Genomic DNA, 13,176 nt, shown 5'->3' on the forward strand with positions numbered 1-13,176 from the left:
CTGCTAACCAGAAGGCTGGCAGTTCAAACCCACCAGCTACTCCTCAGAAGGAAGGTTAGACAACCTACTTCTGTAATGATACTGTCTCGGAAACCCAAGAAGGGATCACTAGGAGTAGGATCCAACTTGATGGCAGTGAGTTTAGTTTTCTTCCTAAGCACAGTAAAACGTAACCTCTGATTTGGCTTGTTCTATCCATTCTTATCAAAGTAGAAAACATGGAAACACATCATAATATCAACATCCTCCCCCACATCAGTCTCAGTCTCTGCTTTCAAACCCTACTTCTTCTATCCATTATTGTTCTCAGAATGTACTCCAACTTTATTTTCCCCATCTTGCCCAAGTTCTACTCCATAAAGTATTTCTACTATTCCATCACCCACTTAAAGTCCCTTCCCAATTCTTAACCCTTCAGTTCCTATTTCCAATTATTCCTAGCAATGGTTAGATTGATCAAGTATGCCTTGAAGCATTTCTCACCTCCAGCTAAAAAAACCAAACAAACAATAATTTTATATTTTTAAAATAAAGCAAATGTTCAAAGTAAATTATGTTCAAGTTAAAACAGTAATAGTGAAATTCCTGGGTGCTACAAACAGTTAACGCTTGACTCCTAGCTGAAAAGTTGGTGAGTGGAACCTACCCAAAGGTACCTCAGAAGACAGGTCTGGTGATCTGTCTCTGAAAGGTCACTGCCTTGAAAAACCCATCGAGCAGTTCTACTCTGCACACACAGAGTTGCCATTAGTCGGAAATGACTTGACAGCAACTAACAATAACATTAACTCATTAACTTCGGGGTAGGGGGAAACTATCAAGGAAATGTGATCACACTACAGTATATCACTAAACGATTAAAAATATCTACATAGTCTTTATGATGGAAACACATCACTTTGACTTGTACAACAAATATGATCAAGAATATTGGAAAGATGGAAGAGTGGAAGGGGGAAGTGCAAGAGATGACTCTTCATTTATCATATCTACCAAGTCAATCAAAACCACTGCCACAGAGTCGATTCTGACTCATAGTGATCCCCAAAAGGTTTCCAAGGCTGTAATTACGGGAGCAGACTACCTCATTGTCTCTCCTGGAGTGGTTGGTGGGTTCAAACCGATGACCTTTTGGTTAATGGCCCAATGCCTTAACCACAGTGCCACCAGTTCTCCTTACCAAGTCATGGGTGATACTTAAATGAGTGAATCAAGAGATGGTAGTCTATTCATGGTATTCAGAAATGTGGAGATAAATAACAGAAAAAATAATTTATAGAGTTGAAAGTGGCTGCCTATCATTGTTGTTATTGGTGGATGCTGTAAATTCTGACTCATAGTGACTCTACGTGACAGAAGAAAAATGCCTCATAGGATTATCTTGGCTGTAATCTTTACGGAAGCAGATGGCCATGCCATGCATAGCTGTTGGCTAAGTTTGAACCACCGATGTTTTGATTGGCAGCTGAGTGCTTAACCTTTGTGCCACCAGGGAACAGGATCAGCTGGGGAAATGTTTTTTTGATCTATTCCATTTAGCAATATTTCACTGTTTAAATCCATATATTACTTTGGTAAAATAAAACAACATTACAAAAAGGAATCTAACCATTTCAAGTTAACAGGCTGGTTTTAATATATTATATATACTCTTTTATATTATTACAAAGAGTCAGCAGAGAGACTGGCATGAGAACCGAGACTGGCACAAGACAGAGCGGTGGGCTTGCTGGCCCATGGAGCAAGAAAGCTGAGTGCCTTTGGGCAAGAGGTTTGCTGGTAGAGTGGGATGTACCAAGGTGGACCTATCACCAGACCTAAAAGAGCTATGTAACACCTGCTGGAGCAGGGCAGAGGCCAGGCTGCCAGAGAGAAGCATGCCTGAAGGCATGGCCAAGAGGAAGCTGTCCTGATCAAAGAATAGTGTCTTGAGTATTCCCGAGCTTGAACTGTAACCTGTTAAAACAAAAACCGAACTCACTGCCATCAAGTGGGATGTGACTCATAGCGACCTCTCCTTGGGTTTCTGAGGCGGTATCACTGCGGAAGTAGATCGCCCAATCTTCCTTCCCAGGAGTGGCTGGTAGAGTAGTGCCTAAAGCATATGACTGCTAACCAGAAGGCTGGTGTTTCAAACCCATCAGCCACTCCTCAGAAAGAATGCTGGGCAATCTACTTCTGTAGTGATACTGCCTCGGAAACCCAAGGAGGGGTCAGAATGAGCCAGATTTGACTCGAGGGCAGTGAGTTTGGTGTGTAACCTGTTACTTCCTTAATAAACCCCATAATCAGGAGTACTGTCTGTGAGTTCTGTGTGGCCACTGCAACAGATTATTGAACCCATCAGAGAAGTAGTGAGTGCTGTGGAAGGGATGGCTAGTGTTAGAAGTGGTTAAAAAAAAGTTGAAGGGTGGTGGCATGTCTGGTCTCACAGCAATCAGCTTTAGGCTGTTGGTGGTGATCCTTCTCTTACCCTCTTGGAAGTTAGAGGAGGTCAGAGGATGCGGCCCTCGTGCCCTTTTGATGGTAGACAGCATAGCAGGTCACTTGGTTAAGCCCAGGAACTGGTGATAATGATGAACCAAATGCAGGATCCAAAATGAACAAAAAGCCAGAGATTTTCCCCAAAGCTCCTCCATATATACAGGAAGCAGGCCACACCCTGACGGCAACTTTCCTTCTATTAATTCTGCTCACAGCAGTTTCCACCACAGGGGTGATTACACCTTATCCAATCTTATGGTAGGAAATAACTACATCCAGCTGGCAAGCCACTCAAAATCATAGCCCAGACAAGCTGCACACAACCTTAATTAACTACCACACACAGAAAATTTAACATCAAAGAAATCATACAAGCCATGGTTATTGTGTACATAGCCATATGTTTAGAAGCCACCTTTGACTCCTAATATTCTCCTCTCCCAAATTTTTGGGGAACTCTTCTCAGTTCCAACATCCCTAGACAGTATTATCACTAGACATTAAAAGAGATATAACCTATTATATTTTATAAACTACAAATGTGAAATTTCTAGACAGTGGTATTTAAAAGACAGAAGGAAAAAGAGACACTGCAGTTACAAGGCATCAAACAGGGCACATTTCAGTCTGACAGGCCATGAAGATTCTCTTAGTTCTCCAACATTACATAAACTAGCATCAAGATCCCCTCAGTGGATCACCTCAATCTGACTTAGAGCCAGGGATGAGACTAAGGCTAAACTGTCTTTCCTCATTATAGTCTGTAGTTTTAATATCATTCCCAAAAAGGTACAAAGGGCCACATACATTTGTAAAAAGTATAAAATAAAGCCCAATTAGCTTCTAGAACTGTAAGGAATGATTCAACATTCAGATAATGTTTGTTTAATCTAATTCTGTGTACCTCCTTACTTGGTCAAATTAGATTCTATAATGTTGTTGTTGTTGTTATGTGCGATCAAGTCAGGCCCAACTCATAGTGACCTCTCCTTGGGTTTCCGGGGCAGTATCACTACAGATGTAGATTTCCCAAGCTTCCTTCAGAGGAGTGGCTGGTGAGTTTGAACCGCCAGCCTTCTGGTTAGCAGTCAAATGCTTTAGGCACTATGTTACCAGAGCTCCTTGTAAATAGTTAATAACCGATTCGCTTAGTTGTATGAACCCCTAAAAACATTAGTAATCCATGAGTTAGAGGTCCTTGACATGAAAAATTCATAAAATAGGCACAAATAATATTGTTATTGCATGCCATCAAGTTGATACCAGCTCATAGCAACCCTATAGGACAGAGCAGACCTGTTCCACAGGGTTTCCTAGAGCTGGGAGCTCTGGTAGCATAGTGTCTAAGGCACTTGACTGCTAACTAGAAGGCTGGGGGTTCAAACCCATCAGCCACTCCTCAGAAGGAAGATGGGGCAATCTACTTCCGCAGTGATATTGCCTTGGAAACCCAAGGGGGGTCGCTATGAGTTGGGTCCGGCTTGACAGCACATAACAACAACATAAACTTTATGGGAACAGATCTCCAGGTTTTTTCTACCAAGAAGCAGCAAGTGGATTTGAACCACTGACCTTCTGGTTAGCAGCCGAGTATTTAACCATTGCACTACCAGGGCTCCTTCTTAAAAATAATATAGGAAAAGCAAAATATTCTCTCCAAATCAACTTGGTTCATGGATTTCACCAAAAATGCCACAGAAAATTATTTTTCATCTTGCTTATTTTCATGTCACTTACTTATCTTCTTATGGTTTGCCTAAAGCACTCTCAAACAAAGTCAATATTTTGAATATATAGGTCTATAGTTCTTTTTAAGGAGCTCTGGTGGTGCAGTGGCTAAGGCATTTTGGCTGCTAACCAAAAGGTTGGTGGTTCAAACCAGGCAGCTGCTTTGCAGAAGAAAGATGAGGCAGTCTGCTTCTGTAAAGACTTACAGCCTTGGAAACTCAATGGGGGTCACTATGAGTTGGAATGAACTCAATCAATGGTAATGAGTTTTATAGAGTTCTTTTAAAGAAAATATTGATTAAACAAAACAGAAATCATGGGTAGTAAGAGATGACCAAGTTAGAGAACTTCCGTTTACAAAAATGAAAAGCTTTATTATAGTTAAATTATTTTTAAAAATAATTGATACAATCACGTAACAGCTATACTACACAAACTGTAGCAGAATGGACAGAGAACTGAGCTGAAGATACACATCCAAATTTCAGGTCCACCGTCATTTACCAGTTGTGTATGACTTCAGGCAGGTTATTTACCCTCTTCTGAACTCCAAGATCCTCATCTGTAAAATGCTCCATCTGCTTCATAATGTGATTGTAATAACACACTTGACATACAGGCGAGTTAACTTACATGTAAATGCCTGACACATTGCTGGGTATTAAGTGACACTGAAGGAAGCAAATAAGTCTGCCTACTCTCTCTTTTTTAATTGCGGGAAACTATATATATATATAAATATATAAAACAAAAATTTGGCACTTTAACCTTTTTTAAGTATACAATCTGATGACATTAGTCACATTCACCATGTTGTACAATCATCACCATTTTTCCATAAGTTTTCCTTCACCCCAAACAGAAACTCAGTATCCTTTCAGTAATAACTCCCTTTTGCCTCCTGCCTCCATCCCCTGATAACCATTAATAAACCTGTCTCTATACATTTGTCTATTCTAGATCTCATATGTGGGATCATGTACAATTGTCTTTTTGTGTCTGACTCACTTCACTCAGTATAATGTTTTCAAGTTTCATCCATATTGTAGGATGAATCAGAATGTCCTTTTTTCTTCATAGCTGACTAATATTCCATTGTATGTATATACCTGATTTTGTTTATCCATTCATCTGTTAAAGGACACTTGAGTTGTTTGGACCTTTTGGCTTTCTTCAGGTTCTTAATAGAATCTAGAGGCTTCTGTGTAACTCATGACAAAAGTAGAGGCAAACTGTTTTCATATATAAATGATTTCTTAAGTTCAGTTTTTATAAAAAAGATTTGCTCTAAGTACAGATAAGATTTTAGGAATAAAAAAACAAACGAGCAAAGCAAGGAAATACTGAGAAGCATCTAACAAGCAGCTTTGCTTGTTTCATACTGACATGCTTTGTGGTTACAATGCAGGCTTCCAATGAACTCCAGATCAAAATTAAAATTCTAGGCAGGCATTCAACTTTTATGATTGTGTCCATTCTTCACTGAGCATGGGAAACGAAAGCTTTACAAGTTATTTACTGAAGAAATTCCCATAGTACTCTTACAAAGTACTTCCAAAAGAGGCCCTACCCCTGTAATGTATCTGAGTAAGTGAAAGCTACACCAGGTTTCTTACATTATACTTCAGAAATTTTAGCAGGGTAATAAAATCATAGTTCTAACAGAGCTTTTTCTGAGGCAAGGTCACAGAAATTTTCAAAGGTGTGTAATAAGTAAGAAGAAAACAGACCAAACAAATTTCAAAAACAAAGGCCATTAATCCGAAATGATTTATGACCATGTTTCAAATAAAGTTAAATACAGAATAATTAGCAGAAATCATTTAGGTTAATTATCATTTTCCTACTACGAATGTGAAGTTGGCACAAATGCAACCAGCCTAATCAAAATCAGGTAATAGTTACCTCTGCGGCCTTGTCTGATGGTTCCAATCCAGTCATGTTTGCTACTACTAACTGATGTAAGAGTTGAACTTGAGCCACACTTAGGAAGAAGTCCAGATTTGTGGTTATATTCACTTCCAAGGAATGGCCACACACTAAAATCTCCTGTAGGAGATAGGAAAAAAAAAAAAAAAAAGATGAATACAGATAAAGAAACATGATAGCCATTATATGTGAATTCATCATTCTTGGTTATTGGACCTTTACTACTTTTTAAAAATATATTTTTAATGCATTTTATTGAAATATAATTCATGTACAGTGAAATACACAAAAAGTGACAAGGGTGAATGCTTTTTTTTTTTTCAGTGTTCCCTCCCCCCCATGGCAACCAACAAAGAAAGTTTCCCTCCATATATAAACCTTTCTTTGACCTTCCAAAGCAACGAACTAATACTATATTTTTCCTTCTGTGATTGACTTATTTCACTCAGCATAATGTCCTCCAAGTTCATCTATATTATGTGGTGTTCTGTAGACTCTACATTATTCTTCAGTGCTGCAAAACATTCCATTGTGTATATGTACCATAGTTTGGTCATCTAGTCATCTGCTGAAGGGCACGTAGGTTTTTTCCATCTTTTTGCTATTGTAAATAATGCTGCGATAAACATGGGTGTGCGTACATCGGTTCCTGTCCTGGATCTCACCTCTCTATCACATACACCTAGTAATGGGATTTCTGGGTCAAATGGTATCTCCAATTCTGGCTTTCTAAGGAATCGCCATACTGCTTTCCACAGTGGTTGTATCACTTCACAGTCCCACAAGCAGCGTATGAGAGTCCCAATCTTTCCACATCCCCACCAGCATTTGTTATTTTCTGTCTCCTTGAACCTTGCCATAAGTGCTGGGGTGAGATGAAATCTCATTGTTGTTTTGATCTGCATATCTCTGATGGCCAATGATTGTGAGCATCTCTTCATGTATTAGTTGGCCACCTGAACTATCCTCCTTAGTGAAGTGTCTATTCACGTCTTCTGCCCATTTTTCAATTAGATTGTTAATCCCTTTGCTGTTGAGGTGTTGGAATTTTCTATAAATCTTAGAGATAAGTCCCTTCCCAGATATATTGCTGTTGCTGTTTGCCATCGAGTCGGCCCCGACTCATAGCTACCCGTCCTTGGGTTTCCTCCCAGATATATAATGATTGGCAAATAAGAATTTGTTGTTGTCATTTTTTGTTATGTGCTTTTTCATGGTGTCGATTTCTTTGTTCCATATAATTTTCTACGCTGAGCTCATTTTGTTTATGAATCGTGTTATCACTTCCTTCATTGCTATTATTTTAGTATTTGCTAAATATTTGCGCTGGTCCTCTTTTTAATTTTGATGTGAAGGTTTATTATTTTTCTTTAAGGTTACCCTGTGATTTATAGCTTTCTACTCAAGTTTAGAATAGTCTGTTCCATCTTGTAGTTGTCTTGACTTCCCTACCATCTAGAAGTTCTGTAACTACATGCTTTTTGCCCTCTTTTTGGTTTGTAGTTGTCCTCATTTGTCAATTGATGTCTCTGGTTCACTGTTTACAATCTTGTAGGCTTATTTACTTTGGATACTTCTATAGCTGGGTTGGCTATTGGGTTATGTAATCATGGGTGTTAATGGTCAGTTGTGTGCTGTTGTTGCTTCTCTGTCCAAAGGGCTCCCTTTAGCATCTCTTGTAAGGTTGATCTGGTTTTAACAAATTCCATTAATTTCTGCTTATCTGGAAATGTCCTAATTTCACCATCATATTTGAGGGACAATTTTGCTGGGTACCTAATTCTTGGTTGGAAATTTTTCTCTTTCAGGATTTTATATATATCATCCCCTGTCTTCTCGCCTGCATGGTTTCTGGTGAGAATCCAAGCTTAGTCTTATTGGTTGCCCCTTGTAGGTAACTTTTCATTTTTTCCATGCTGCTTTCATGATTCTTTCTCTGTCTCTGGTTTTGTGAGTTTGATGATGATATGTGTCTTAGTGATTTTCTTTCGGGGTCTATCCTGTTTGGGGTTTGTGGGACTTCCTGAATAGATATATTCTCATTTTTCTTTGTACCAGGGAAATACTCTTCCAACAAACCTTTGACAATTTCCTCTGTGCTTTTATTTGTCTCTTTCTGTTCTGAAATTCCGATTACACATAAGTTATTCCTTTTGATGGTATCCCAAATGAACTTCAGGCTTTCTTCATTTTGTTTTGATCTTTTTTCTTATTGATCCCTTTCCAAAAAAGTATTGAGGTATTTGCCTTCAATCTCACTAATTCTGTCTTCCATTGATTCAATTCTGCTCCTTTGCCCATTCAGTGTCTTATCTATTTCTGAAAATTTAGTATTAATCTTCTGGATTTCTGTGTGTAGATTTTGTATCATTTCTAATTTTTCATTTATTTTGTCATTTTGTTCTTGTATTGTCTTTTGAAATTGTTGTAGGGTTTTCTCTATGTTTTCCTCAATTTTGTCAGTGTTTTTCTTGATCTGCCTCTCAGTTCATTGAAGATACCTAAATATAATTCTTTTGAATTCCTTATCAGGGAGTTCCAATGCTGCATCTTCCTCAGGGACGTGTCTTGGGTCTGTATCCTGGTCCCTTGTTTCTCCTGCTTTACCTTGCTTCTTGTGTGCACTGTGATGTTCTCTTGTCTGTAAGGCATTGTGACGTTTTTGTGTTTATATTTAATTGGTGATTATATGTTGGGAGCTCTGGTAGCATAGTGGCTAAGACACTTGACTGCTAACCAGAAGGCTGGCGGTTCAAACCCACCAGCCACTCCTCGGAAGGAAGATGGGGCAATCTACTTCTGTACTGGTACTGCCTCGGAAACCCAAGGAGGGGTTGCTATGAGTCAAGTCTGACTCGACGGTACAGAACAACAACAACAACAACAACAACATGTTGGAGTGATTTGCCCACAGTTATCATTTTCTTTGTTTTGTTTGTATGTTATCTACATAAGCAAGGTACTGTGCTGTGCTCCTCTGTTCACTAGTTGGCAGCACTTATACACTCACCACCTGTTTCCTTTCCAGTTGTAAGCCTCTAGTATGTCCCTGCCACCCTTGGCAAACAGAGCCTATTTTTAGATCCCTGCAATCCAAATGAGAATGCTGTCATTTTAAAATTCAACATGGCTGCCACTTGTAAAGATTCAAAATGGCTGCTCTGTCGGACACTTTAAATGTCCAAAATGACCGTGGCTTTTAAACATTCAAAATGGTTGCAACCTCAGTCACTTTAAACATCCAAAATGGCCACCAGTTGTAAACATTCAAAATGGCTGCATCCTCAGTCAGTTTAAATATCCAAAATGGCTGCCACATGTAAACAATCAAAACAACTGTGCCCTCTGGACAGTCTATAGTTCAGGTTGTCTCCCTCCTTGTGTTTCCCTTCCTAGTCATAGGCCACCAGCGCAGTCGTCCCTTCCGCCCTTGGTGACCAGGGCTGATCTTTAGGTCAATTCTCAGGTCCCAACACCACTTGGAAATATTCAGGCTGTTGATCCCATCAGAGTAGCTGACAGTCTGCAGCTCTGAACATCTCTGTATTCACTGTTTTCGTTCAGGTTTTTCCACTAGTTGGTGCCTAATCCACTTCTGTACAGTTCCTTTCAAAGCTCAGGGCTCCAGGACTATCTTCTTATCTCTCAATTGGTTTTTCTTTTCTTTGTTGAAGAGGGTCTATGTCACTTGTCTGCCTATTCCTCCATTTTACTGGAAGTCTGTCTGGACCTTTACTACTTTAAAAAATTTTCCTGGGACTCAAGTTCATATTTTAAAAAGAACAGCAGAAATGGTAAGCGTACCCACTCCACATCATTTAATGCATTAATTTAAGAAATATTTTATGATAGTCTACTATGTTTCAAGTCTTTTGTTAGTTACATGATAACAAATTAACAACTACAAATTTTCACATTTTTATATCCATTTGACTTTTTTATACATCAAACTGCTACCAATATTTCAATATATAAGTAATGGTGGTCATTTATTCAAAATAACAAATATTTACTGCCCATCTCCTAAGTACCAGGCAATACACTAGACTGTTAAGAATATCTCAGAGAATAAGGTCAGGCTTGAGAGGCAAGCTGCACTTGAGGGTGGACAGGCAGACGTAAACAGGCAACTACAGATAAGCAATCACAAGTGCTATGGTATGAGTATTTCCCAAAGGAATAGACTTCAAATGATTTATAAAAAATTACAGTGCTGAAGCAGAGAAAGCTAGACTCATTAATTTCATTTCTTCTTCAATTTGTTAAAATCTTGGCAGCATTAGGTAGATGTTCATTACTTAACTGGTGCTTTTTTTTCATAACTGAACATTCATCATTGGAAACCATTCTGAGAAGGAAAACAGCAATGAAAAAAAAAACAAAAAAACAATCCAGAATCTTCACTTAATAAGCAGAAGCAGTCCTGCCTATTGTCATGCAGTACATGTGGACAATGTTCAAATGCTTCAAAATGTCCAATAGACTTTCTCTTTATTATTACCATGCAAGGAAATGGATTTAAGGAGAGTATGACTGAACAAAATATGAGCTAGATGGCTCAGAGCAGCTTTTAATAAAGTTATGAAAAATAGCATGTCTGAAATGAATATCCTTTTTCAGTTAAATAACCTTTTCCTTCATGAATTTCTGGTATCTTGTATTATAATAGGAATTCTTATTTTACTCCTCAAGTAATGATTACAGGGAATAAAAAGTATACTGACTCAGAAGTTGTGTGTGTGTGTGTCTTAAAAGAAATTGTCAGTATAGTATTTCCCAAATGAGAAAAATTTTCTACTGAAAAATCTTAGTTCTATCAGTGGCATATTTCCTATAAAACCTAGTAAATAATTAATCCTATACTAGTAGATTAAATAGCATGAATACAATTGGTAGAATCAGCAGCTGTCCCATGCCATATAAATAATACCCATTTTTTATAGAATATTAGCTTTTTCCAATTTCTCTTTTAATTATTATCTCTTTGATCAGTTTGATCCTCATAACAATCTTGAGGGCAACCAAGGCAACTGATGTATGTATAAGGAAACTGACATCCTAAGAATTTAAGTGAAAGGCTTACGATGACATTTTTTAAGAAGCTAAGGTTGGCCTAGAACTAGGTTTTCTGATCTCCAGATTCATGCTTCCTTCACCTGGGAATGGGGAGCTTTATCATAATGTATTTAAATTGGAAGATGAGCTCATTAAGAAGTGATGGTATTTTATTAAGTACTTTGATATATTCTTATTTTTGTTTCTCAATTTCATGATTATAAGTATGTGAAGAGCCAAACAAAAAGCATTTTCAGGGGAAGAAAGACCTTAATAATAAAAAGTGAGTGTGATATTTCATTTTTGTGAGCCAAATATACACAGAAAATAGAAACAACGTAACTCAAGAGCAATCTGAATTACACTTAATTCATATTTTCACAGCAGCATTAATCTCAAGAAAAGAATATTAAATAAGGAGTTTGAAAATGTGTTCTAAAGCAGCTGTGTTACTAAGTAACTGGAAGATATTCATAGACTTACTCAGGAATCGTAGTGGTGCAATGGTTGAGTGCTTGGCTGCTAATTGAAAGGTTTGAGGTTTTTACCCACTTAATGGCTCCTTAAGGAGCTCTGGTGGTGTAGTGAGTAAGGCATTTGGCTGCTAACCAGAAGGTCAGCAGTTCAAACCAGCTTTTTCTACAGGAGGAAGATGAGGCAATCTACTTCTGTAAAGATTTACATCCTTGGAAACACAATGGGGGTCACTGTGAGTTGGACTCAACTCAGTGGCAATGGGTTTGGTTTTTTGGTTTAATGGCTCCTTGGGAGAAAGACATGGTCATCTGCTCCTGTAAAGATTACAGCCAAGAAAACCAAACCTTATGGGGCAGTTCTATCCACTCTGTTACATCGGGCCACTATGAGTTGGAATTGACTTAACAGTATCCAACAACACAACTTACTTGATCTTTATACATCTTCTGTGGATCTCAAAAATACCTGACGTAACCTAACTTCCCCAAGGATATTATCAACATTATCTGAGATAACATACTATAAGCTTGGAATCATAAATTTAATTGAGATCTATTTTTTCTAAACTTTTCATAATAATCTGTGAATCCGTGAATAGGAGAAATTTTGCAATGTGTTTAGCATAACAAATTTCTATCAAGAATACTTTTTAAGTTATGCTAGATTACATATTATTACATAGCTACTCTAGTGTGGCTATGTGCTATTGATCAAGTTACTTCACATCCCTTATGACCTCAGTTTCCTCATCTATGAAATATGAATACTAATATTTTCTAGCTCATCAGGATGTTGTGAAGACTAAATAAGGTAATCCGTGAAGAATTATCTATGGCCGTCATTCATGTAAGTTTATTTTATGTAAGTTATTAATATTGCTTGCATTAGAAAGAGATTGTAGAGGTTAAAGTGTACGGTTGAAGGCAGGCCATTTGGGTTCAAACGTGATAATCTGGGCAAACTAGATAGACTCTGTCTGTCCTGTTTCCTCATCTATATGATGTGGATCATAGCAGTTACTACTGATAGGAATATTATAAGGATTAAAGGAGTTAGTATATTAACTGAACAGTACCTGGTTCCTATAGTACTCAATAATTATTAGCTACAATGCTGCCATTAACAAGATAATTTATAATCCCATGAGGTGAAACTCTGAGAGCTCTAACATGCAGAGAAGAGCTGCTCCATTACTTAGACTGAAATAAAACTTAAATTATGTACTAACCTCAGTATGCAAATTTTCTGGAGAAATTATTTTGGTGAAAATGATGGCGGGTGCTCCAGTTATTCGGACAGAAAAATCTGTCAAAATTGGAGTCAGAATTGCTCTCCTTTCTTGATGCCTCCGTATGCTAAAAGATAAAGTAAAAACTATTAACCTTCCAGTTTTTCAAAAATACTTCTCATTCAATTTGCACAAATCTTTGTACTGCAAACATGTATGACAGAATAACATTATTATTCTGAGAGTGCTTATTTATGTAATTTTTTTTTTTTTTT

General features: G+C 37.8%; 1 protein-coding gene across 1 annotated transcript in view; it reads right to left on the reverse strand.

Moving 5' to 3' along the window:
- Nucleotides 1-13,176, reverse strand: part of VPS13B (vacuolar protein sorting 13 homolog B) — a 1,115,876-nt gene that overhangs the window by 386,957 nt on the left and 715,743 nt on the right. Inside the window, exons 31-32 of the mRNA XM_007934836.2 lie at nt 12,902-13,028; nt 6,118-6,261 (exon numbers count right to left, since the gene is read on the reverse strand). Of these exons, the coding sequence (XP_007933027.1) occupies nt 6,118-6,261; nt 12,902-13,028 (271 nt within the window). The remainder of the gene's footprint in view (nt 1-6,117; nt 6,262-12,901; nt 13,029-13,176) is intronic.

This window comes from Orycteropus afer, unplaced genomic scaffold, assembly GCF_000298275.1.
Source record: "Orycteropus afer afer isolate SDZICR_OR568_19922 unplaced genomic scaffold, OryAfe1.0 scaffold00021, whole genome shotgun sequence".
Lineage (NCBI taxonomy): Eukaryota > Metazoa > Chordata > Mammalia > Tubulidentata > Orycteropodidae > Orycteropus > Orycteropus afer.